The 23,502-nt window shown below is 37.4% G+C and overlaps 1 protein-coding gene across 1 annotated transcript; it reads left to right on the forward strand.

The window, feature by feature from the left end:
- Positions 1-21: 21 nt before the first annotated feature.
- LOC103720319 (cyclin-T1-4-like) lies at positions 22-23,091 on the forward strand. The gene is made up of 7 exons (XM_039117233.1): positions 22-153; positions 4,061-4,347; positions 8,905-8,986; positions 20,453-20,587; positions 20,846-21,021; positions 21,129-21,280; positions 21,372-23,091. Exons 2-7 carry the CDS (start codon positions 4,106-4,108, stop codon positions 22,625-22,627), a joined length of 2,043 nt encoding a protein of 680 aa, XP_038973161.1. The 5' UTR covers positions 22-153; positions 4,061-4,105; the 3' UTR covers positions 22,628-23,091.
- The last annotated feature ends 411 nt before the right edge of the window (positions 23,092-23,502 follow it).

Raw genomic sequence — 23,502 nt, forward strand, 5'->3', positions numbered from 1 at the left:
CGTAGCCACCTACTCCCAGTCTCCCAGTTCAAAGCTACCACGACCCGTTAACCCATCCCAACGCTTCCTTTACCCCTTCTCTCTTTCGCTTCTTCCGTTCGCACAGTCGCGGCGAGGGTGATCGTAGGCGCCGGCGGCGGCGGAAGCCGAAAGGTATGCGTTCTTCTCCTCTCTCCCATTACTATCCGCCGCTCAGCCCTCTGCAAATCGATTTTTTCAACGTTTCTTTTTTTGTGTGGAATATTTCGTTTACATTAGAGTTTAGGGCATCGATTTACGGCGGCGTGTCTTCGTTTTAAGAGTTATTTAGGTTATTAGGCGGATTTCCTGGCTTATCCAATTTGTTGGTTAGGTTTTCTTTAGGGTTTTCTTGGATTAAATTACTGGATTCGAATAATCTTGTTGCAAGGGTTTCAATTTAATCAGGTTATGGTTTTTTTAAAGTATTGGGGTTTTAGTTTAACTTCGATTGTACTCCTGTTTTGCCGTGAAATCTAAATGTCGTTGCAGTTTCCAGGCTCTGTAATTTAGGTTTGCTGTGCAATAGGAAAATGTGGACTATGGGGAGCATCTCTGTAATTTAGGTTTGCTGTGCAATAGGAAAATGTGGACTATGGGGAGCATGGTTTGATTTTAGCAAAATTATTTATGGGAAGGAGAAGCAAGATAAAATTGTTAGACCAATTATGGAATCTGTTTAATTTTGTCTTTTCACCATGATCATATTCTTGACCTCCTTAAATAGGTCTTTTATTTTTATTATGGTGCTTGCGTGTTTTAGATGGAGACTGGGTTACTTATAACTTGGGATTCGTTTTGATATGATGGTTGTTTTTGTTGAAGGTGTGTATACGGGGATAATTATTAGTATATACATAGAGGGAATTAAATGCTTGTTTGATAAGTTGATGGATGCTGCTTGTCCAAAATTGCTTCTTGAGGATGGTGAGCAATGAACTGGGTCTGTTTGGTTACCCTCATTGACTTGGCTTGTTTATGCTTTGGTTGCTAATGGAATTCTTATTGCTGGAATTTTGTTATACTTTCCTTGTATCAATGGTAGTGATTGGAGTTGTCCTGTTTTCCCTGAAATCTGTTTTTATTTCCTTTCTCTTGGTTCATGTGTTGTATGAAATATTTTTTCCTTTGTTTATTTTTTCCTTCTATCATGTTTTTGTATGCTGCCTTGCTCAAATTACCTATCTTACCACTCGTCAATGTATGTTATTGTCTTTAGACTTTTATTATATGCAAATACTACATATTTTTAAATCATAAGTTACTATGTATCTACATATTTTTAAATCATAAAAGTTACGATGTATCTACATATTAAATCATAACAGTTACCATGTATCTTTGTGAAAACTTAATAAAATCTATAGATCTTCTAATCCATTGGTATTGGTACCTAGCAAAATATGGTGGAAATAATGCCATATCAAAACTTTTTTAAAGAATTGATTTTAAATTTTTAATCAAAAATATTCTTTTTAAAGTAAGGTCTTAAATCTTGGTTTCAGTCCCCCTAGGTAAACTTTCAGTTTTGACAGTTTTGCTTCAAGTTTTTGAGTTTCAACCATAGATGCCAGAAAATACTAAAAGCTAAGAAAAAGGAAATAAAAAATGCTAAACTTCAATTAATCAAGCTCAATGTAATAAGACAAGTACACCAGAGTATAGAATTAATTACACAAACTTTTCAGTGCAAGAGTATAAAAAAATAACCCATCTAAGCATATTCTGTTCTATTTTATTTTGATAACCTACCTGAGATGGAAAACCCATCTAAATAAGAAATTGTTTGATTTCATTACTTCATTTTTTTTTATTTCTGATAATGATAAAAAACTTCTAAGAAAGAAAAAATAAATCATATCTAACACATGATATTTTCTAATTAATAAGAAGATTCAAAGAAAAAGAGAATTAAAACAAAATGTATAGAAGAATAAAATCTACTTGTTAAATGAAAAAGGTTTTTGGATAATTTCAACAGAAATTATTGAAATTAGTGGAAACTTTTTGAAACTATTGAATTTGTCAAAACTGAAGAAATGTGCTGAAACTGGTCAAAAGTGACCGAAACAAAAATTTTGTTGAGTTTCGGGTCTCAAGCTCTAAGCTGAAACTGTTCTGTTTCAGCTGAAATGGATAGGTTTAGCTGAAATAGTCATGTTTTGACCAAAACTCAAAGCCTTGCTTGAAAGTAGCATTGGTATTTGGATGTGGCAGATCATTATAGACTTGATGCCTCTTGAACTTTCGTTTCAAAAGTTATTTGGTCACTGTTTTTTCAGATAACCGAATTTTTTATCTAGAAAGTTTGTTTGTATTTACTTGTGATCTCATTGAGCGTAGACTGACCAAATGACAAGCAACTTGAAACCAACATATCTTAGTGTAGCTATTGGTACACTATGAGCAAAACAATAAAACAGTAACAGTTTGACATATTGGATTTTTGCAATCAAAGAGCATTTTGATCATTTACATGCTGGTAAGTATCAATCAGTAAATATCTTGTGTTACAACATGGTAACAACCAACAGCTTTAATGATGGTTTTAGTCTCATTACCTAGAGTTTTTAGTTGCTTTAGACTTGTCAGGGCTGATGGCTGATGTCTCCCATTAGCATGATGGTCTGATACCATTATCATTGGCTCGTATTGCTGCGACTTTTTTATAGTACATCAGAATAATTGGTTAAGGAATGTAAATAGAAGTTTTCAGAGCAAAAGCCTGGGGACTGCATGCCATGGAGTTTGTGCAAAACTGCAAAGGTGATCTGATATTGTAGTATAGACATTTTTTCCCTTCTTTCTTCAGGGAATGTGCTGAAAAACTGTATGGTCCAAAGATCATCTCTATGCTTTTACTACGAGCTAATACATCCAAAGAGGAAAAAAGAGACTCCTTATTAAGTAAACCCCTTTGGGGAGGTTGCTCTTCTTTCTTTTCTCAGCTATTTCACTGTGTTTCCACAGAATGCTCTCTTTGCCCAGCGAAACTCATATATTTTGAATGGAAAGGGGCTAAAACATTTCCACACCATTGATTATGTGTTTGCATGCGTCAACCAGGTGGTTGGCTGTGCTCTATGATCAGTGATTTAAGCATCTCAAACCACCCCTCGTCAAGTTTGATCTCCCTTTGTCTATTCAATGCAGGACTTAGATTAGGCTCCAAAATACTTCAGGCAACCTCCATGAACATGGTCCAACTTTAAGTGGATCTTCTTTTTCGATCCAGTTCACTGTCTCAAGGATGCTTTATTCTCTCAAAAATGCATAGCATGTTGAATATCTGTATTTTCACAAGATCTTAAATTCTTTATTTCTTTTTCCTACCTTGAAAATTGTACTTGGTTTTGTATGTGAAGTTCATGTATGCAATTGTATTGCTATAGCAGTTAACCATCCTTTATACAGGTTAGGATAGGTTGAGTAAGGTGTCCCAGTGCATTAGGCTCTAGCCACTGCAAGGTTTGAGATGATTAGATGTACATAGCCATCCTCCTGCATGTGAAGGGGTCGTTTTCAGGTATGGAATCCGTGACACTCAGGTTATAATAGAGCAATCTTAACGTTGCACTAAGTACAGGGCAACCTTAACGTTGCACTAAGTACAGGGCAACCTTAACGTTGCACTAAGTACAGGGCAACCTTAACGTTGCACTAAGTCCTAACTTCTAGGATAGGTTTGGTATAGTCATAAGATGTGCAACTAAGTTCCGTGATTGATGTATTCAAGATGCTACATGCCAGTTGAACATGACAGTTATTTGAGGCTGTAAGAACCATCACAAGGATTTTATATAATTTAAGTGGCATTAATTAGTCAATATTGGCTGAATAACTACCTCTGCTCGTTCTGGTTATTAGATAAATATGCATTATTGAAAAATGGTTCTATTGATGTCTTGGAATGCTGTGCAGTTCATGTTTTCTGATACTTGGATGTGAGTGTCTTGAGAAGAATTCTTTTGCCTTTTTTTTTTAAATACCAGATTTCTGCAATGAGTAGCAGGAGTTTAATTGCAATATCGCTGTATTTCAGGTTATAAGATACTTCCTTGCACTTTTCTCAAAGTGAAAGGTCTCTATGGCTGGCTTCTTCTATCCTGGGGAGTCATCACATCATGGAGCAGCGAAAAGTGGATCATACAATAGTTCTTACGATAAGTGGGAGGAACTTGATTGTTCTGGGACTGGATGGTATTTCTTACGCAAGGAAATTGAAGAAAATTCTCCATCTAGGAGAGATGGCATTGATCTGAAGAAAGAGACATATCTTCGGAAGTCATATTGCACGTTTTTGCAGGATTTAGGCATGAGACTTAAAGTGTGAGTTCCCATTGCATGTTTTTTCCTTTTTATGAATTCATGTAGTTTCCCTTTATTATACAAAGTTTGTTATTTGGGGATCTTATCATATGTGGAAGCTTTCAAGTTGTGTCATTTTATAGGTTGTTCTTTCGTTAATGGCTTGATTACAAGTTCTAACCTGATAGGCTAGACATAAATTGTGGGTATCGTGCTTTATATGTTAACCATATATGAATTTTTCAATTTACAAACTAAAATGTTGAACATGTTGTTTTTTTGTTATTTCAGATTTTTGAATAAGCACGTTTGAATGTGGTTTGCTCCAAGGTTCGCCGAATTGGTACCAGGACCCGTACCGGTTGGCGGATGAGTCGGTACGGTACTAGTTCGGTACCATACAATACACGATATGCTTGGGCGTGCCTGTTCCATACCGGCACACCTATTTTTTTGGAGTTTTTTAAGTTGATTTAATTGGTAATCAATCTTTTCGAACTTTTTTAACGATTTTAAATCTAACTTGATGTTTTTTAATTTTTTTGATGTTTCTATGATCCCGATTTAACCTAAATGGTGCATCTTGTTATTTTAAAATGATACAAAATATAAAATGATTGGTGGGATGTTGCATGCTACAAGAAGCAATATAAAATCGTTTCAAATCAAGTAGTGAGGTAAAAAATATAAAATAATACAATCAATTACATATATTTAAAGTACAACATACATATCAATATTTAAAATTTCATCGAGTGGCAATGTCTCTCGTAGATATCTGGATCATTAGCATAATTAGGAGGTAGATCAGCCCATCTCTTTAACCAAGCGACGTTGTAGTTTTCTATGTTCATCAAATAAGGAATGCACTCTGGGTTATAAGCACTCTCAGATCTCTCACTGAAGTTCTAGCTTTGAGAGGTGTCTTTAGATTGCTAAAACGGTTGTAAAGAGGCTCATTCGAATAAACCGACAGCAAAATCCAACCCATAAGATGCTCCAAATTGCGTAGGGTAGTAGCTAGTAGATGATGCCTCAGACACACCGTATCTATATCTGTATGAGTTATAGGTTGCGTGTGGCTGTGGGTAATAGGATTTAGCATACCACTTTGAACATGATACTTTTATGGATCCTACTCCACGTGCGAGGTCATATGCAACTTATCGCGTTCTCCTGAATGACCTCAAGGAGCCCGTCTCCTATATGCAATTGGATCTTCGTGGGCTCCACCAAATCGTGTACCGTGGTTTCTATTTTATGTAGCATGTATAAACTAGGACTCACCGGTGAATCGAAGACCACCTTCTGATATTAAAATTAGCAAACTATATATTATAATAATCATAAAGACAATAAATGAAATAGTACATACTTTTTCACAACGTAATGCAAAGTGGATATTGTTTATAGCTAGTCTACCAGTTCTTAGTATGCAACGTAACCTTTGATAACCCAGTTGCTACATTTTTTTCAAGTATATCATTAATAAATGTACATTGACATTATCAATCAAATTATCTGTACTGTTTAATTTATTTTTTTAATGAAATGTCATTTTTATATTCTTTATAGTCTATGAACTGAAGCATCTATATATATATGTATATGTATATGTATATGCATTTACAAATTTTGTATTTTTTTGGTTCATTGAAAGCTATCATAGAATCTGTTTGTCATTGAAAACCAATTCTTTTTAAATCCATTTTCATTTTAGTATAGTTCTGACAGCAGCTTTATATGGTCTGTTATCTGTCTGCATTGGTGAGGTAGGAGGAATTATTTGCAAATTTTCTTGCCGAAGTTGAAATTTATAGCACACATTAAGAAGCCCACCATGATTAAAGGTAATTAATAGAAGACATTAAGGAATACTTTTTAAGAGGCAATTGATAAATTTAGAGGAGAAGGGAAAAATATTAGTATTGGGGAGTCATGTATGAAATGCTGGGTATTATGTGGGATACTAATTTAATAGTGGAGAGGTAGTTGTTTAAACTGCAATTTATTGTTGATTGCAAACCATTGCAAAGCCTGTCATATCCGAGAGTAAGATATTAAGATTAGGGTTTTTTTACATGAATACCCTCCTAAATATCGGATTTTGCATGAATACCCTTCCAAAATTGATATTTGCATGTATATCCTCGTAAAACACTTGTTTTGCTATTCTACCATATTTTTTTTTTGTTTTTGCATATGTACCCATTCTATCTAACGATGCTAAAAAATTAATGGTTTTAAATTAAAATGACTAAAATATCTTTAATGGGTAGATATGCAAATAGATCGCGATTCCGATAGTAAGAGAAAAAGATAGGGACAATAGCAGAATTTAAAAATTTTATTTTATTTTTAATTAATATAAATAATTTTTTTAACACTGGTAGAACAACCGTTATATTAGGGGCATTTGTACAATAACAAAGTTTTACGAGGGTATACATGCAAATATCAATTTTGGAAGGGTATTCATGCAAAATCTGATATTTAGAAGGATATCTATGCAAAAAACCCTTAAGATTAAAAAGAGCAAGATATTAAGATTAAAAAGAGCAAGGAATTTCATGGTGAGTGGTAAGTCTCACTTCCAAATCACCCAATAATTCTGATGCCTCTGCTGCTTGCTACCATGGTGGGCCTTGTTGTGCCACCTTATGCTTCTTTATGTTGAACCACCCTCTTGGATGAGATGACCTCAAATCTGGGACCTTGGTAAGGATTCAAACCCCCAAAACAGCAAGTTCTGATCTTTGGTCAGAGGATCCCATCATTGTCTTCTTTCTCTAGCAGACTAGCACCAAGTGCTCCTGGACTAGAACTCTGATTATATGTTGGCACTGGCATTAATGGTGAAGCTGTGGCAACCAATGGATGTGTTGGTGCTGTAGAACCCATATCTTGGGCTGTTATTACTGAAGTTGGCATGCGATTCATCTGCTTTGGGGGTAAACCATGTGCCAACAGCTTTCTCATTCTCTACCTTTTTTCTTAGGGCTTATTTTTTATTTCTCTGTTGTAGACAGGCTTATTTATATGGGGGGCTTTGAGTTGGGGGCTTTGAGTTGGTTTTGATTGCAATATAGTGCTGCCTAAACAGCTTATTACTAGAGAAGGGATGCCTTTTTAGTGCATTTTCCTCCCACCATCTGCCTCTCTCTATAATAGCTCTTGCATGTAAAGTTTTGCTATGGGAAGTTTGGAAATTAGATTATTTGACAGCTGGCATAATCTATATTAATGTAAAAATCTTGAGAAACTTCATGACCAGAAAATAGAAGGATCAAATTAGCATCCTTCCATTTTAGGCATGGCCATGTGGTACTGGTGCTTTCTTATTGGGTGCGTAGATTTTAGTTAAATCAGACTCTTCCATTCTAATCTGGCTTATGTGACACATAAAAAGTTGTAATTAGGGAGATGGGACAACATCAGTCCCATGATTGCAGAAGTTCCCAATAAATGGAAATGGAGAATGTGCACATGGCTGATTATAATATCATATGCAGGTAGGTTGGTGGGAGGGGGGTGGGTTCACTAGTGTGAAGAGAGACTGGGAGGGTATCTTGGGAGCATTGCTGATAGATGGGATGTTTCTAAAATGCTTCTAGAATTCCAGTCTCTCACTTTTTAATATGGTATAGGCATGTGTATCGTATTTATTGTGCGGCTTTAAACACAATAGTAAATTGATGCTACACCTGTAAGCTGCAACTTACCTTGATCCTGTATTGATATGCCTTTAATGTTTGAGTACATGATGGTATTGCATGATGATGCATAGATGAAGTGTGGCGTGTGGGGTACATGCATATGCCATCTCAAGGTTTAAGACCAGTTTTGTGACCTTATGTTTAATTCTAGATGGAAATTATTAGTACAGGTTGAAAGAGTAGTGGAGATGCTGCACTCTAAGCAGCTTATATCGTTAAAAATACATTGTGTTCATTGATAGTTTGGCTTATCAGATATTACAAAGACAGATCTGTTGATTACTCGTCGCTGACCAAAATGTCTAATTTGTTAAGATCAGCCTGTTTTCAAATTGGTAATATTTCCACTGTATTGTGCTTGTTAATTTCGGAAATCAGATGCCAATATATAACTGTTCTATGAGGTATACATTTGCAGGCCAATTAATATTCTGCCTTTATTGTTGTCGTTAGCTCTGTGGAATATGGTTATAGTCTATATGGCATAGAAGTTTAGCTTGATATGTTGATCACGTGATATACCTACATTGGTATACATCTTAATCCAAGGTTTACCGTCTCGGTACTGGACCCCGTACTGATATTATCTTATTACAGTGTTAGCATGCGGTATGGTATAAGACGACGAGACGTACCGAGTGTAGGTACAATTTGAGATTGCATATTGCTTTGGTACAGTATGTCCGGTATGGTACGGTATTGATCGGTACGACAAACCTTGTTTTAATCTTTTATAGCTGTCTTGGTGATGCCATTATTAGATATTCACCAGTGTGTAAATTTTTAAGTGAACATTGCGAAATATGACATGATGCCTTCTTTGACCATGCTCAAAACTTGATGAAAATTATTTGTGTTGCAGGCCTCAGGTGACAATAGCTACTGCAATAGTATTTTGTCACCGCTTCTTCCTTCGCCAATCTCATGCAAAGAATGACAGGAGGGTAAGTATGTGATGCTGCTTATGTTGTTTGACTTTCCACAAAGTTATTGCATGCTAGGCAAACTGCCATCTCACCTCCTGCACAGATTCTTTGGTTGTAACTGTCACATTTATAAATAACATGCTTGATAGTGCTATGGGCCTATGATGAACTGGGGAATTGAGGGGTTAGGGTTCAGATTTATCATCTGATACAGAAGCTGGGGAAAATTTGGTTAGTTGTTTTATGCTTGTAGTTTGCTTTTTCTAGGCCTTGTGATTTTTATTGATTGGAGTTTGGTCCTTTCAATATAAAAAATGGAGTCATGTGCCAGTAAGAAGTTTATTGTTATCTTCTGTAAGTAAATAGCTAAGTGATCTATCAAGGTGTGGCTTTCAAAGGTTATAAGCTTATAGAATGCAGAAGTTGTGCTGGGAGGAAATGAAAGGAGATGATGTGGAACCATCAAGAAGGCAAATACTTGGGTCTATTTACAGTGTATTAATGACAATCTTTCTTTGCAATATATCCACATCGTTTCTTTTATTGACTGAAATTCACTGAGGGTTGAATTAGGATACATCAGAATGGCCTCAAAAGTCAAAAGTTGTTCCCTTATCACTTTCTTAGAATCTAGTTTTAATGCAGCATAAAGTTGCAATTAGATCAGAAGTCTTGATATTCTTTCCTGCATTATTCACCATTGCTGCATAGACCTTGTTGTCAAGCTAATTTGGTTTCTTGGGAAAATTAACTACAAATTCAATCAAGATCTTCTGGATAGCCTGTAGACAGCATTGCAGTAATGGGAGGAGATGAGCATGGAGACTATTGTGGGCTTTTGCTGATGATGGTTCTGTTCAAGAGGTTTACATTCAGAACTATTTACTTTTGAGAGAAGTTACTAATTAAGGGAATGGTTGGAGGAATTTTTGGTTGGAACTACTTACAGGGTTTTTTTCGGGTCAACTTACATGAGGGGACTGACTGCAGGACCTGCTTGTTTTGGACAAGGACTGGAGGCAACCAAGTTCTCTGAGGAGGCAACACTGCTTTAAGTTGGGTTTTTAAATTTGGTTGCTAAGTGTCAATTGGAATCATTAAAGACAATGCATCTGTTAGGTATTGTTGATGCTCACCTAGTAGGATACATGTTCAAACCTGATTCTCGTACTGCGTCCATGCTGTTGGTAACTTGGTATCATAGAGCTTGATCTACTTTGTATGCTTAGTTTATCCAAGAAAGAAAGAAAAGAAAAAAGAGTTGTGAAGATATTCTGTAAGAAGGTAATGTGATGTAAGAATCGAGACAATTTGGGGCTCTTTAGAAAGACAACTTGTTGTCTAAACCTATTCTTTTAGGTTAGTCTTCCATGATTTAATGTTTAACTAGAATTGAAAAGGAAAAAGGCTGGCAATATATTGTTTTTATGATTTAGAAAGACATTGAGATCATATGAAAGGCTTAGGAATGTTAAATAAGTGAAGAATAAATATGTAGGATTGTTAGGATATGTATGCTATATGGATATAGGGATTTGAGGAGAATATACTTTGAAATTTCCTAGAAGTTTGAGCATCCTTCTCTAAAGTCTTAACCTGGTTTGTCCTCTTGCAAAGAATGAAACTTGAATTTTCATTACATTTTTGAGGAAACCTGCAGGACTTGCAAATGCTTTGGTCTGATGTGTTGGAAATGGTCTACCATCTTTTCTAACTGGCGTTTAACTGTTGGTAACCTTAAAACTTCACTACTATTTAAAGTAACACCTTCTGTTTGGAACACTAGTACCTTGGATGAGATATTTTAATGCGAAGGATACTTGCTAAACTTGGCCAAAGTGTGTTAATATCCATACACCTTATGTTGTTACAGATTTAAATAGGTTAACCATAACCAGAAAGCTGCCATTTAGAATCAAGTGCAGTCAAAAATCCATGGCATAGCAGAAAAATAACTAGAGAAGATCTGAAAAATATCAGGACTCGGAAAAGTAAGAGAAAATTAAAGATTAGTATTTGAAAAAAATTTGAACACACATGATTCATTTTGATTAAAAAGACTTAGAATTCACGAGATATTTGCAGAATGTGTGGTACAGAAATTGCTAGTAGACCTTCCTAGAGTTACCTAGGTTTGCTCAAAAATGGGTTAGGATGCGTTGCAGATGGAAATTTCAGTGTTGCAAAGGGATTTCTGGCTATTGACCATAGATTCAAGCAGGCACAGTTGAAACAGAGAAAAGACTGCACTGCTGTCCTGAATTTCTGCGTGCAGGATTTCAGCAATAACTTGCTATTAACATGAATGTAGTGATCTATTACTTGCTGTGGATATTAGTTTACTGATTCATTGCACATGAAATCTTGCCATCAAGCAGAGCGGAAATAATTAGATTAAGATTAGAACGAAGTAAAGAGGAGGATAAAAGGGGATGAAAGAAAACGAATGAAAGAAGGAAGAAATAGAGCAACATGTATCTCAGTTAAGGAAAAAAAAAAGCCTTTAATTTATTCCAGTCGTCAAAGACGAAATTAGATAAACTCTCAAGGACTCCTAAACCACTATCGGACTTCCCAAATATCCCCTATAATTACATAAGCCACCTCTCTAGAAAAGAAGAGAGGAAGGAACATCTCTTATTTGGGTCCAAGATGAAGGAAGAAAGACAGCAACATGTATCTCAGTCCAGGAAAGGAAGCCTTTAATCATCCAATCAGCAAAGACTAAATTACATAAACTCTCAAGGACTCCTAAACCCACTAGACTCCCCAAATATTCCAGAAAAGAACAGAGGGAGGAACATCTCTTGTTTGGGTCCAAGGATGCCCAAAGTGTTGGGAAGAACCTTTCTCTTTTCTTGGTGGCCGGTCCATATATGGGCCTCAGCTCATGGTTTGAAATACCAGCATCAAGACCTTGCTGGTATTTCATTGGGTTGGTATGGTATTAGGATTCTACAGTCTCGACTCTGGTGATGGTCTTGCATACTAATACCACACTGGATTATTTTTTTTGTGTTTTTCAATTTGTTCAGTTTGTTTATCTTAGATGAATTTTTTCACAAAAGTCTGTGAAACCTGAAGTTCTAGAATAGCTCATAGAATGAAGAAGGGGTGTGACCTTATGGCCAACTATACTAGCTCTCCTATAGGGATAATCTTGCTCCTATAGGATCCTCGTTTTTGGGATATTCCAAAAATTTTCGAATTTGACCAGGTGCTGACTTGCTGCTGTTCTGAGAAGGGGACCTTGAAAAGCTTTACTTTATGTTAAATTTATGGATCCAATCTGTCTACAGATAGGCGCCTGCTGTGGCAGCAATTAATTAATCTCCGCCTTAGCATACAAGGACCATGGCTCGCAGCAGGTGATTTTCATATCTCTAGGCTCCTTCCCCTCTCCTTTCTCTTCTTCTTCCTCTTCGTCTTCTCCCTCCCCTCCCCCCCCCCCTCCCTCCCTCCCCTTCTCTCGTTCTTGGACTGCCACCCATAACAAAAGAGAGTGACTCTTGAGCTCTCCTTCTCCTTTTTTTTTTCAAAATGAGGCGATCAGTCAGGTGGTGCTTGGTATAGGCTGCATCAGCCTTGGTACCAACCCGTCCCCCTTGGTTTTGACTAGGTTGGGCAGGATGTCTCGATCCAGTTATGAATTGGCATCTTGAATCACGTACTGGTGCTTGTTTCTCGTCAGAAGGTATATCCTTCGATGCATGCCCTGCAAATCATTTGTATTAATTTAGGATAAAAAAAAGGAAGCATTCAATTAAGCCAATGAATAATTAATATGATAACCACCAAGCCTTGTTGTAACAATTTGATGTCGGCTTTACAAATCTTTACTTGTCAAGGGTTTTTATTTAGGCTTACCTTAATGCTGTTTTTAAGTCTTCTCATATCCTTTAGCACAATCTCCACTTGGGTAGCTTCAAGACTTACTCCCTCTGATGATTTGCTAGATCATCTCATTTGATTCTTCTTCATTCGGTCCTCAATTGGTATAGTTCCTGTGGCACTTCTAATATGCTCATTTTTCAGTCTACCTTCCTAGTTCTGTCACATTGATTTCAACTTTCTTAGTTTTACTAAATTCAAATAGATTAGTTGACCATCCCAAACTTCCAATAATGTAAGTCTTCTAGAAAGATTCTTTAAATAGACCACCTAATAACATCCAGTAATTGTCCTTAAGAAAATAAATTATATGTATTTTGATTCAGCTATTAAAAAAACATGCCAATTTGCCACTCTTCATGTTCGTGTTCCTTCTTTCTTTTTTTGATCATCCAAAGATGGGCACATGCCCTTAAGAATGGTATGTGAAGGAAGACATACAAACGCTATTGTATATACTATATACTATATACTATATACATATGTATAAGAATGCCCTCCCCCCTCAACTTTTCATGGTGGATCTATGATTGAGAGCTTGTTAAGAAGTGAATAAAAAAGCACTTGGTAGTTTGAGCCTTTTGAGAATTCTGCAAATTGCTTGATAAAAGACAAGCATGGAAGTGAAAGGTCGAGGTGGTAATTTATGACCCGGCCTATCAATCCGACCCGTGAACGACTTGCTTTAAGCAGGTTCGGATTTGGTATAAATAGGTTTGGGTCACAAACAGATCAACCCACCTAGAGTTGTTTATTAAATGGGTTGGGTTCAAGTTTAGACATTTGACCAAGTAACCAATTTTGACCAATTTAATAATTGGGTCTGGTCAGAACCCGACCCATTTAATCTGTTTAAGATCCGTTTAAAACCTGCTTAATCTATTTTTATCCTGTTTAATCTGACTTGCTTAAATCTATTTAAATCCATTCAATCTGTTAAAAACTCATTTAACCCATTTAACCTAACTTGACATGTTTAATAAACGGGTTATGTGGGTTGGATTGGGTTACCTATTTAATAAACAGGTTAGGTTTAGATCTGAATTTTTGATCTATTTAATAAACAGGCTGGGTTTGGGTTGACCAATTTTTGACCCGACTACGTCCGACCTAACCCGTATCCGACCTGACTTGATTGCCACCCCTAGTGAAAGGGTGAGGATAAAGTTAAAGAGCAAAGTAGCAATCGACCAAAGTTTGCTTTTGCTTGTGGAAAAGTGAATTGTTTGCAATCTAGATTACCCTTTGTTGTCACAATAAGATGTGGTTCTAAATTATAGTCATATTTTTGAGAGAACACAATGAAGTCAATTTTTGCAGTCAGATTGGCTGTCACGTGATTCTATTTTAGCACTATACACCAGAAAATGACATCTTGCTTCTTGCTCTCATAGGACACAAGGGAGTCACAGAAGATGGATAGAAGTTGGTTTGAAATATCAGTCAATAGGATCACTGTCGTAATTAGTATCAACATATGCATGAAGGTCAAACTTCAATACCAAGGGTGAAAAAAATGGAAGAGCGAGTAATGATTTCATCAATGTAGCTAAAAATGTGTAAAATAGTGCTATAGTGAGCTATTTGAGTAGCGATGGAATCAGGTAGGTTCGGGCTTCCCTCTTGCTTGTGCCTGGTCGGGAAAAATTTAAATTTCTTTTTCAAGGTTCAACCCCAACTTGACTTAGAGTCGAAACTTGACCTTAGTCCGAAGTCCAATGGGCTCAACTCGTATCCAGCCCAACAAGCTCGAATTGAATTTAGCCCAACTAGTCAAAGGCCCAAATCAACTAGTAGCTTCATTCGCTCCTGATCTATTGTTGTCCACTTGAGAGGGGTGGAGATTTTTTTTATTTTTATTTTTATTTATTTTATTTTATTTTTTTTTGGGGGGGGAGGCGCAAAGGAGTGTGGATATCGAGAGGGGAGGAGGAGAAGGGAGGAAATAGATCTGAGAGGGAGAGAGGGATGAAGAGAGGGAGGTTTGTCAAGAGAAAGAGAGAGAAGGATGTTGAGAGGGAGGATGAAGAGAGGGAGAGAGGTTAAAGTGAGGTGTTGACTCCCTTGTGACAATGGGGAGAAAAGAAGGGTCGGGGAGAAGGAGCATAGGGAAGGGGCGAGCCGGAGGGGTGGGGGGGAGGTATTATAGGGGAGCTAGGCTGGTCTTCAGGTTGAGCCAAGGTTAGACGTGAACTCGGCCCAGAACATAAATTGGGCATTGGCAAGCCTAATTGGACCTTCTCAGGTTGGGCCAAAGCCCGACTTGAAGATGGCCAGAGCCTGTTTCTAGGACTATGTGTAAGGTGTAAGTTTTCAAGTGTGGTATGCTAGAGTTATGCGAGCCTTGCATTAGGGTGATATGTACCTAGTTGTTGTGATATGATGTGACAGTGCTTGGCATGCATGAGCATGCAACAATGCCAAAGGGTTTAGCAATGTTAGCTAGGTCCTGGGCACTCCAAATATTTTGTATTTTGACATATCGACACTTGGGATACTAGGGACACTTCATGACACTCTTGGACACTTCATACCATCAAATTATGATGCCATAATGATTATATATCTACTTTGGTACTTTTATTTGAAAGTTTTAAATTCTAATAAAACAAGTAGCAACCATTTTATGAACTTTTATGTACTTAAGTAGTATGGGTCCAGCTCATTATTCATTATATGCATACATCATTACATATTTATATATACGCATAAGATACAAGTGTGTCCCCATGTCTGATTGGTGGAAGATTTCTGTGCTGGATGCTTCTGGACTCTCGGACATTTGACACCCGTTTCCCATGTCCAAGTAACACTAGGTTGGTTTTGGTCCATGCCTAGCATGGTGGGCAGACACTTCTATTCTCGGTGAGGTTAACCAACGAACTAGCTTATTGTATGTGTCACATGCAATGCCCTACCATGGATGGTCAACCATAGAAGACCACCCAAAATGAAGAAATGAGCAGGGTCTGGGAGTGGCTTATCACTTGTAGGGCGAATATCATGAATTCCATGAAATTTTGTAGGTGGGATTGATTGGGTAGTGCTGCAAGCATTTGATTTAGAAGCCAAATGAACTTTATGTAAAATTACATTGGGCACAAAATCTTATGAGTAATTTTTGAGGTTAATACAAATAAAGATAGCACTTGAGCGATACATATACCTAACATTCTGAGTGAATTCATGGGTAGATAGTAGTGTTAATTATTGTCTTCTTTATCATCTAGTCTTTGCAAAATCCATCGCCTTGTCTTCCTTGTCAGATTGAACTTCAAAGGGACAAGATGAATATTTTACCTTTGAAATACTACTACATTTTCAACCAAAGATTCTGTTAAGTGGGAATCGGGGAAAAAGGTCAGGATTGAGTTGTTGAAATTGGTCGAGCTAAGAGGGAGAAAATTCTCCCATGAACTCTTGAGCTCTTGCACTGCAGAACTTGCACCTTTCTTAGATAGCTTTGATATACAGATTTTCTTTCCTAGTTATTCTGAATGCTTATTAGATGGAAAAAGAAATTCTCTTGCCGACTAATATGGTTATCGGACCGCCATTTCTTTTTTTTTAAAAAAAAAATTCAAGGAAGCAGGACCCCTCAGATATACAAAATAGATATGAAGTGTATCTGTGGCAAGTGTAATAATCTTTGAGTAATTACATATATGAACAATTTCCATGCAATTTGATGATCCTCACCAATTAAAATTATATTTCCTGGACTGGTAGTGAGGATATGGGATATGGTATGATAAGCCCTTTATTCACTCCATTGTCAATCGATTATATGTCTATGTATTATACACAAACACATACATATGTAAAATCTTTTTAATCAGTTATGTATGGTAAAGGCATAAAAAGGATCAAGAACAGAATACTACTGCTAATTAGGATGCTTATGTTTTCTGCATTCATAACCATGGATTTTTCTCTTTTGGTAAAAAGATAAGCTGTGACATTGGCTAATGGCATCTGCCTTTGTGTTTTGTCCCTTTGTTGCATATGTTCAATGTTGAAATATGTGATAAAGCTATTAAAAATATTTTATGAAGCTTTTGATATGGAGAGTTGGTCCAATACATTATGTGATCTTTATTGTTGCACTAATTAAGACTACTTTTGTATCAAGGTCCGCCAAACTGGTACCGAAATCCGTACGAGTCGACGAGTGGGTCGGTACAACAACTGGCATGCCCAATTTTTCTTTTAAAGTTTTTCGAGTTTGATTAATTGGTAATCAATTTTTTTCAACTTTTTTAATGATTTTAAGTATAATTTGATGTTTCTATGATCTTGGTATAATCCAAATGATGTAACTTGTTGTTTTAAAGTGATACAATACATAAAATGATTTTTGAGATGTTGCATGCTATAAGAAACAACATGAAATATCCTAAAATCAACAAGTGAGGTACAAAATATAAAATAATAAAATCAATTTTATATATTTAAAGTACAACATACATACCGATATCGAAAATTTCGTCGAGTGGTGATGCATTTCGTAGATATCCGGATCATTAGCATAGCCAGGAGGCACATTAGTACACCTCTCTAACCAACCGACGTAGTCTTGTATGTTCATCCCATAAGGAATGCGCTTTGGGTTATAAGCATTGTTGGATCTTTCGTTGAAGTTCTGGCTCTAGGAGATGTCTTCTGGCTGATAATACGCTTGTGGAGGAGCCCATCTGAATACATCGACGGCGAAATTCGATCCGTAAAATACTTCGGGCTGTATAAGGTAGTAGTCACCGAAAGACGATGTCTTAGACACATCATATCCATATCCAAATCCAAATCCGTATAGGTCATAAGCTGTTTGTGGTTGTAGATAATAGGATTTAGTATACGACTCGAAACTTGATACGCTTATGGATCCTACTCCACGTGCGAGGTCATCTGCAGCTGTATCGTATCCTTCTGAATAACCTCGAGGAGTCTGTCTCCTATATGTAATCGTATCCTATCGGGCTCTATCAGATCATGCGTTATGGTCCATATCTTGTGTAGCATTTGTAAACTAAGACTCATCGGTGAATTGAAGACTATCCTGCGGCTCTGTCTCATAAATGGTAGTCTTATGTCCTTCACTCTCTCTCTGGCTAGTAGATCCATGACCAACAGAACTATCATTGCTGCTGTTCCTGATATCTGAATGTAAGTGAACTGGCTTCTCTACAACTCTATGGGGGCTGTAACTGCCTTTTCTTTTTTTTTTTTGGTGCTGAGCAACTGCTTGCTTACTCTTCATGCCCCTCTCCGTCTGGTTATGCTGGAAGGATAAATGTCACCCTTCTGACCGAGTCGACCGAGTAGCGTGGTGGTCTCGTCTAAGCATTTCTCAATCATATTTCTGAGAGGATGTCTCGGACAAGGAGTCGTGATAACCGACTCCCTAGTGACCCCTATGACTGTGGCTGATCAGTTGGAAGGATGCGTGACATATTGCAATCTATCTATTGTCCTGCATCAATTCTAGCTTCGGCTATGAAACTGGCTGGTCGTGGAGGCGATTCTCGCTCAAGCTTCGGCTCTTGCTACTGGCCCACAAGCCATCCGATCATACGATCATCCTCATCGTCAACGAAACTATTATGGATCGTTTGTGTACTTTAGCTCCACTTCCTCTTCAATGCACTTCAATCTCAATTTCAGATTGTAGTGAACATATACAAGATCGTTAAGACGCTTCTGTGTCAGACAGTTCTTTTGCTTGTTGTGGAAGGTGGACTAGTTGCGCTTACAACCACTCGAGAAGATCTTTTGGAAGAAGATTTAGATAGTTAGTCGCTTAAGATTTCTCGCGAACAAACCAAAATAAATCCACCATTCAATTGCAAAAACATTGAAAAAATTTATATATAAGATAGTATCATATTAGTAACCATCTAAAGCCAGGTAATTGTTATCGTTAATGTATAGTATATCTGTATTCATACTTTATTTATTTACGACAGTTGTCGGACTCCAAAGCTGTCAGTGCCCCTTTAAATATTTTGGTCTACGAAAAAAAAGCTAAAATCAAAAATTTTGGCATGATCCTTCCTTATTTTGTAAATTTCAAAATATTTTTTGGCATCCAAAAAAATAGAGAAAATGAGATGATGAGAGGAAGCATACCTTATTCAGGGTTGGATCCTTCTTCAATCGTACTGAATCAATGTGTTTTTAGCCACAAGGAAGGAGAGATTATTCGAATAGGTTAGTTTCTCGGGACTTCCCAACTTACCTTTAAAACAAAAGGAAGAGAGGGGGGGGAGGGGGGCGGTTTGGAATCGGTTCGACTCGGTGCGAACCGGACGAACCAGTTGTGCATAGAATCGTCTGGTTCGGGCCAAGTCTATGTGGTTCGCAACCGGTTCTTATCGGTTTGGGACTGGTTCCGGCATGTTCAGAGCTGATTCCATAAAAAATAGGTGAACCAACCCGGTCCCCATCAGGTCGGCTCGGTATAGGTCGAACCAGAAACCTTGGTGTATATTATATTTGAAGATTGTTGTCAAGTTAGGATTGAGTGTCAGAATTTTTTAGAAACTCTTCAATATCACTATAATGCCTATGTGAGATATCAGTCGAGAGATAGATTGAGTTTTCGTAATCAAGATATGGCTCTGCAGTCTGACCATGACTGTTGGTATGGTGAATTATTTAATCTATATCCTCACATTAATTCACATTTTTTTTTATTTCTCAAAGTCTATTTTGAAGGTCGTAATAAACTCAGGGTTGCTTGTCAGGATGTTTTTTAGGAACTCTTCAAAATCACTATGGTGTCTCTGTTAGATATCAATCATAAGAAAATGAGTTTTTAAAATCAAGCACTGGCTATGCTGTATAACATTATTTTCAGAACATAATATGATTTTCCACCGCCGAAGTTCCTTATAAACCTTATCCTGGAATTCGAGGTCTCTGCACATTATGTTTTTTTATGTTTTTTTTTTATGGCATGTTCAAGCCCAATAGATGAATTTTATGGAGTTAAAGTTTGCTTTAGATTGTTTATTTATTTGTAGGGTCTCTTTTCTTCAGCTTATCTGGTTGACTGAAGTGGTCTAACTTTATTCATTGGATCAGTCTTGCCTGTCCAATCAAATATAGACTTCAAGGTTAGGCTTTTTCTGGTGGCTTTCTTGAGACTTATTCCTTCTGTGTCATGCTCGATCCTTTACATATTTAGATTGATGGTCTGATAAGCTGCTGTGGTTTTTGGGTATGTTGGTGGCGAGTGTTGTTGTTGGTGATTTACTGCCCGAGCATGGCCCGCTAATGTTGCTGTCTGTTCAGATCTACTGTGGACTTTATAATGATGCTTTTCTTTGATTGGTTTCAATTCGTCTCCCATGTTTTGATTTGGCTACTCTTCTGCTGGAACTTAGGTTCTTTTTGAGGCACATTGATTTATCATTATTCTTCAGATCCATAATTTGTCAATTACATGGTATTTTGTTTCTGGACAAATTTTATTGATTTAAGTAAATCTCCATAGACAGATATGCTTTTTTTAAATGAAAACTAATTAATTGAAAAGCTTCTGCTCGCATTGTATACTTTGCTTAATTCCAACTATGTATGTATATCATACAGACCATTGCAACTGTCTGCATGTTTCTTGCCGGAAAGGTTGAAGAAACCCCTCGCCCACTGAAAGATGTCATACTTGTTTCATATGAAATTATGCATAAAAAGGACCCTTCAGCTGTCCAGAAAATCAAGCAGAAGGTATGTTTAAGGTTTAACTTTTGCTTTTTGTTAATCATCATAATCTATCTTAATTTGACATGAATAGGATAGTTACTATTATTACTGATTTTATTATCAGCATTTACCTAATGTCTTATTTCCACTCACATTTTACATTTTCTTCTCCATATAGATTCTTTCCCTATCTTTGCAATTGTTTCCTTTGTCTTCTTTGCATTTGGCTTATCAACCAAGCATCTTTTTTTCTCTAATGTGAATTTTGTATGCTATCTGTAGGAAGTATATGAACAGCAGAAGGAGCTCATTTTATTGGGGGAACGGGTTGTTCTTGCCACACTTGGTTTTGATCTGAATGTGCACCATCCTTATAAACCCCTTGTTGAAGCAATCAAAAGATTCAAAGTGGCACAGAATGCTCTTGCTCAAGTTGCATGGAATTTTGTAAATGATGGGTGTGTCAAGCCTTCTATTATTGTTTGCATCAGTTTCTAGTTATTTCCATTGTGGATTACATTGACTTCCTTTCATCGTTTCTTCATTCCTTATGTGGGGTATGCAGACTGCGGACATCGCTCTGCCTGCAATTTAAGCCCCATCATGTAGCAGCTGGTGCCGTCTTTCTTGCTGCTAAGTTTCTTAAAGTGAAGTTGCCGTCTGATGGTGATAAGGTCTGGTGGCAAGAATTTGATGTCACCCCACGGCAGTTGGAAGGTTCTACTTTTTGTTAAAATACTTTTGGTTTCAGACATTTTGCACATTTATGATGGGCATTGATTCCTATTCTTGAATGTATTGCATGCAGATGTTAGCAATCAGATGTTGGAGCTCTATGAGCAAAATCGTACGGGGCAACCTTCTCATGTCAATGAAGTAGAAGGAAGCACAGGTGGTGGGACTAACCAGCATGCACCAACAACCTCAACTGTTAGTGAGAGCTCGGTATCAGTAAATGGGCCTGCTCAAGATGCTGGAGGTGTTAATTTCAAGCAAGGAGGACAACCTCAACCACCTGCTAGGCCTGTGGGGTCCCACTCGCATGCTGATAATTATCGTACTGGGTTTCAGAGTACACAAAAAAGTAATGACAATTGGAGTGCTGACAGTAAAAGCATGATATGGGACCACAACATGGATATCGAAGGCAAGGATTGCTCTCATCATGAAGTGGAGAAGTTTTCTGGCTGCACGGAGAGTGCTACAGAAGCTTCAAGTTATCGCAGGGCCACACTTGATCGACCTTTGGGAGATGCAGCAATAGCTGAAAAAGGTAAAACAATGGAGACAAAGGAATGGAAGGATGATAGTTCGTTTGCAATGTCCAGCAGCACTCGTGGACAGAACTTCAAGTATGATGAAACTGCTAAAGGGTACTGCCCATCAGATGCAATCACGAAGATTGACAAGGACAAAGTTAAAGCTGCTTTGGAGAAGAGGCGGAAGCTCCGAAATGACATAGCTAAGAAAACTGACATAATGGATGAAGATGATCTCATTGAAAGGGAGCTTGAAAATGGAATTGAGTTGGTGGTCGATGATGAGAAAATAAAGCAGGATAGAAGACCTGCCTGGCTTAAACCCCCGAACAAGAAAGAACTTGATAATGAGCGTGCAGAGCAAGTTGGAAGCAAAGATATGAGGAATTTTAGGTCCTCAGAACAACAAGCTTCACAGGAAAAGATTAAGCTCAGATCTAATTCTGAAGATAAAACTGACATCGATTATGGTTTTGAACCAGACCAAGCAAATGCAGAGGAAGGAGAATTATCATCTCTTGATGAGCATGAATGCCCCTCTCCAAAGGTGCGCAGTAGCAATGGGAAAGTTACAAACACAAGATACCCCTTGAGAGAGGTTTCTGTGACAGGATGGTTGGATGGTGTGAAAAGGAAACGAGATGACTATCAAGGTCCTCCAAATCTGGTCAGTGAGAAAGATATGGGCATGGGAAGACGCTCGGAGAGTGTGCAGCATTATGGAAATTCCCACCCATCACGAGAGGGAGCTGGAGCAGGATGTTCAGAGTATACAGATAGGGATCATAAACGTTATAAATACTAGTCATGGTTGAAATATAATTGCTTGTTACTTGAAAAGCAGTACATTGGAAACTAGTGCATTGGAAACAGTTATTACTATGCGATGTTGGGTTCCTCCATGGACAGGTACTGTTTGGGACAGGTTTTATCTGCATCTACGAGGAAGGACTAAATTGTATGCTTTTGATCTGCAGATGGTGCTAAAGAATTGTTACAGCAGCTTAGTTCATAAGCCACAGAGAGAGAGAGAGAGAGAGCTCTGGCTTTGTTAATTGAAATCAGATTCTCCTTGGATGACAGCATGTATTCATAGAATGGCATTAAATGAGGATCAAGGAGTGCAAACATATTTTTATTTTTATTACATAAAGAGGTTAGGGACTAGGAGCTGCTTTCTGCTTATCTATTTTTTTTTGTTTTTTTGTTTTTGAGGGTAGGCTATATATTGTAATTTTGAGTTCTCTGAGAAAAGGATATAAAAGTTTATTAATATAATTGTATGTTATTGAGATGCCTCATGCTTTAAGCTGCACTGCTTTATCTAAGGCCAGCCCAATCCTTAGGCAACTAAGGCGGTTGCTTAGGGCTTCGGCCCAAAGAAGGCCCACCGTAGAAAAGGTCTCAAAGACAAAACATAAAGAAAAAAAGTCCCCCTTAGTGAGTTTTTAGGCCGGTCCACTACAGAAAAGGCTTCAAAGATAAAACGGAAAGAAAAAGGATATCTCTTAATGAGTTCCTTAGGCTCCTAAATGCATTGAGCCGTTCCCGGCTTTATCTTGTTACGTTAAATGTTATTTGGTATGTACAGTGGTAAAAGTGTGTCTCTGTTATAAAGAACTGTCAAAGAAAAATGACACTCTTTTATACACACGGGAAAGTTTTTCTGTGATGCTATAA

The sequence above is a fragment of the Phoenix dactylifera genome, unplaced genomic scaffold (genome assembly GCF_009389715.1).
Source record: "Phoenix dactylifera cultivar Barhee BC4 unplaced genomic scaffold, palm_55x_up_171113_PBpolish2nd_filt_p 000190F, whole genome shotgun sequence".
NCBI classification, from domain to species: Eukaryota; Viridiplantae; Streptophyta; class Magnoliopsida; order Arecales; family Arecaceae; genus Phoenix; species Phoenix dactylifera.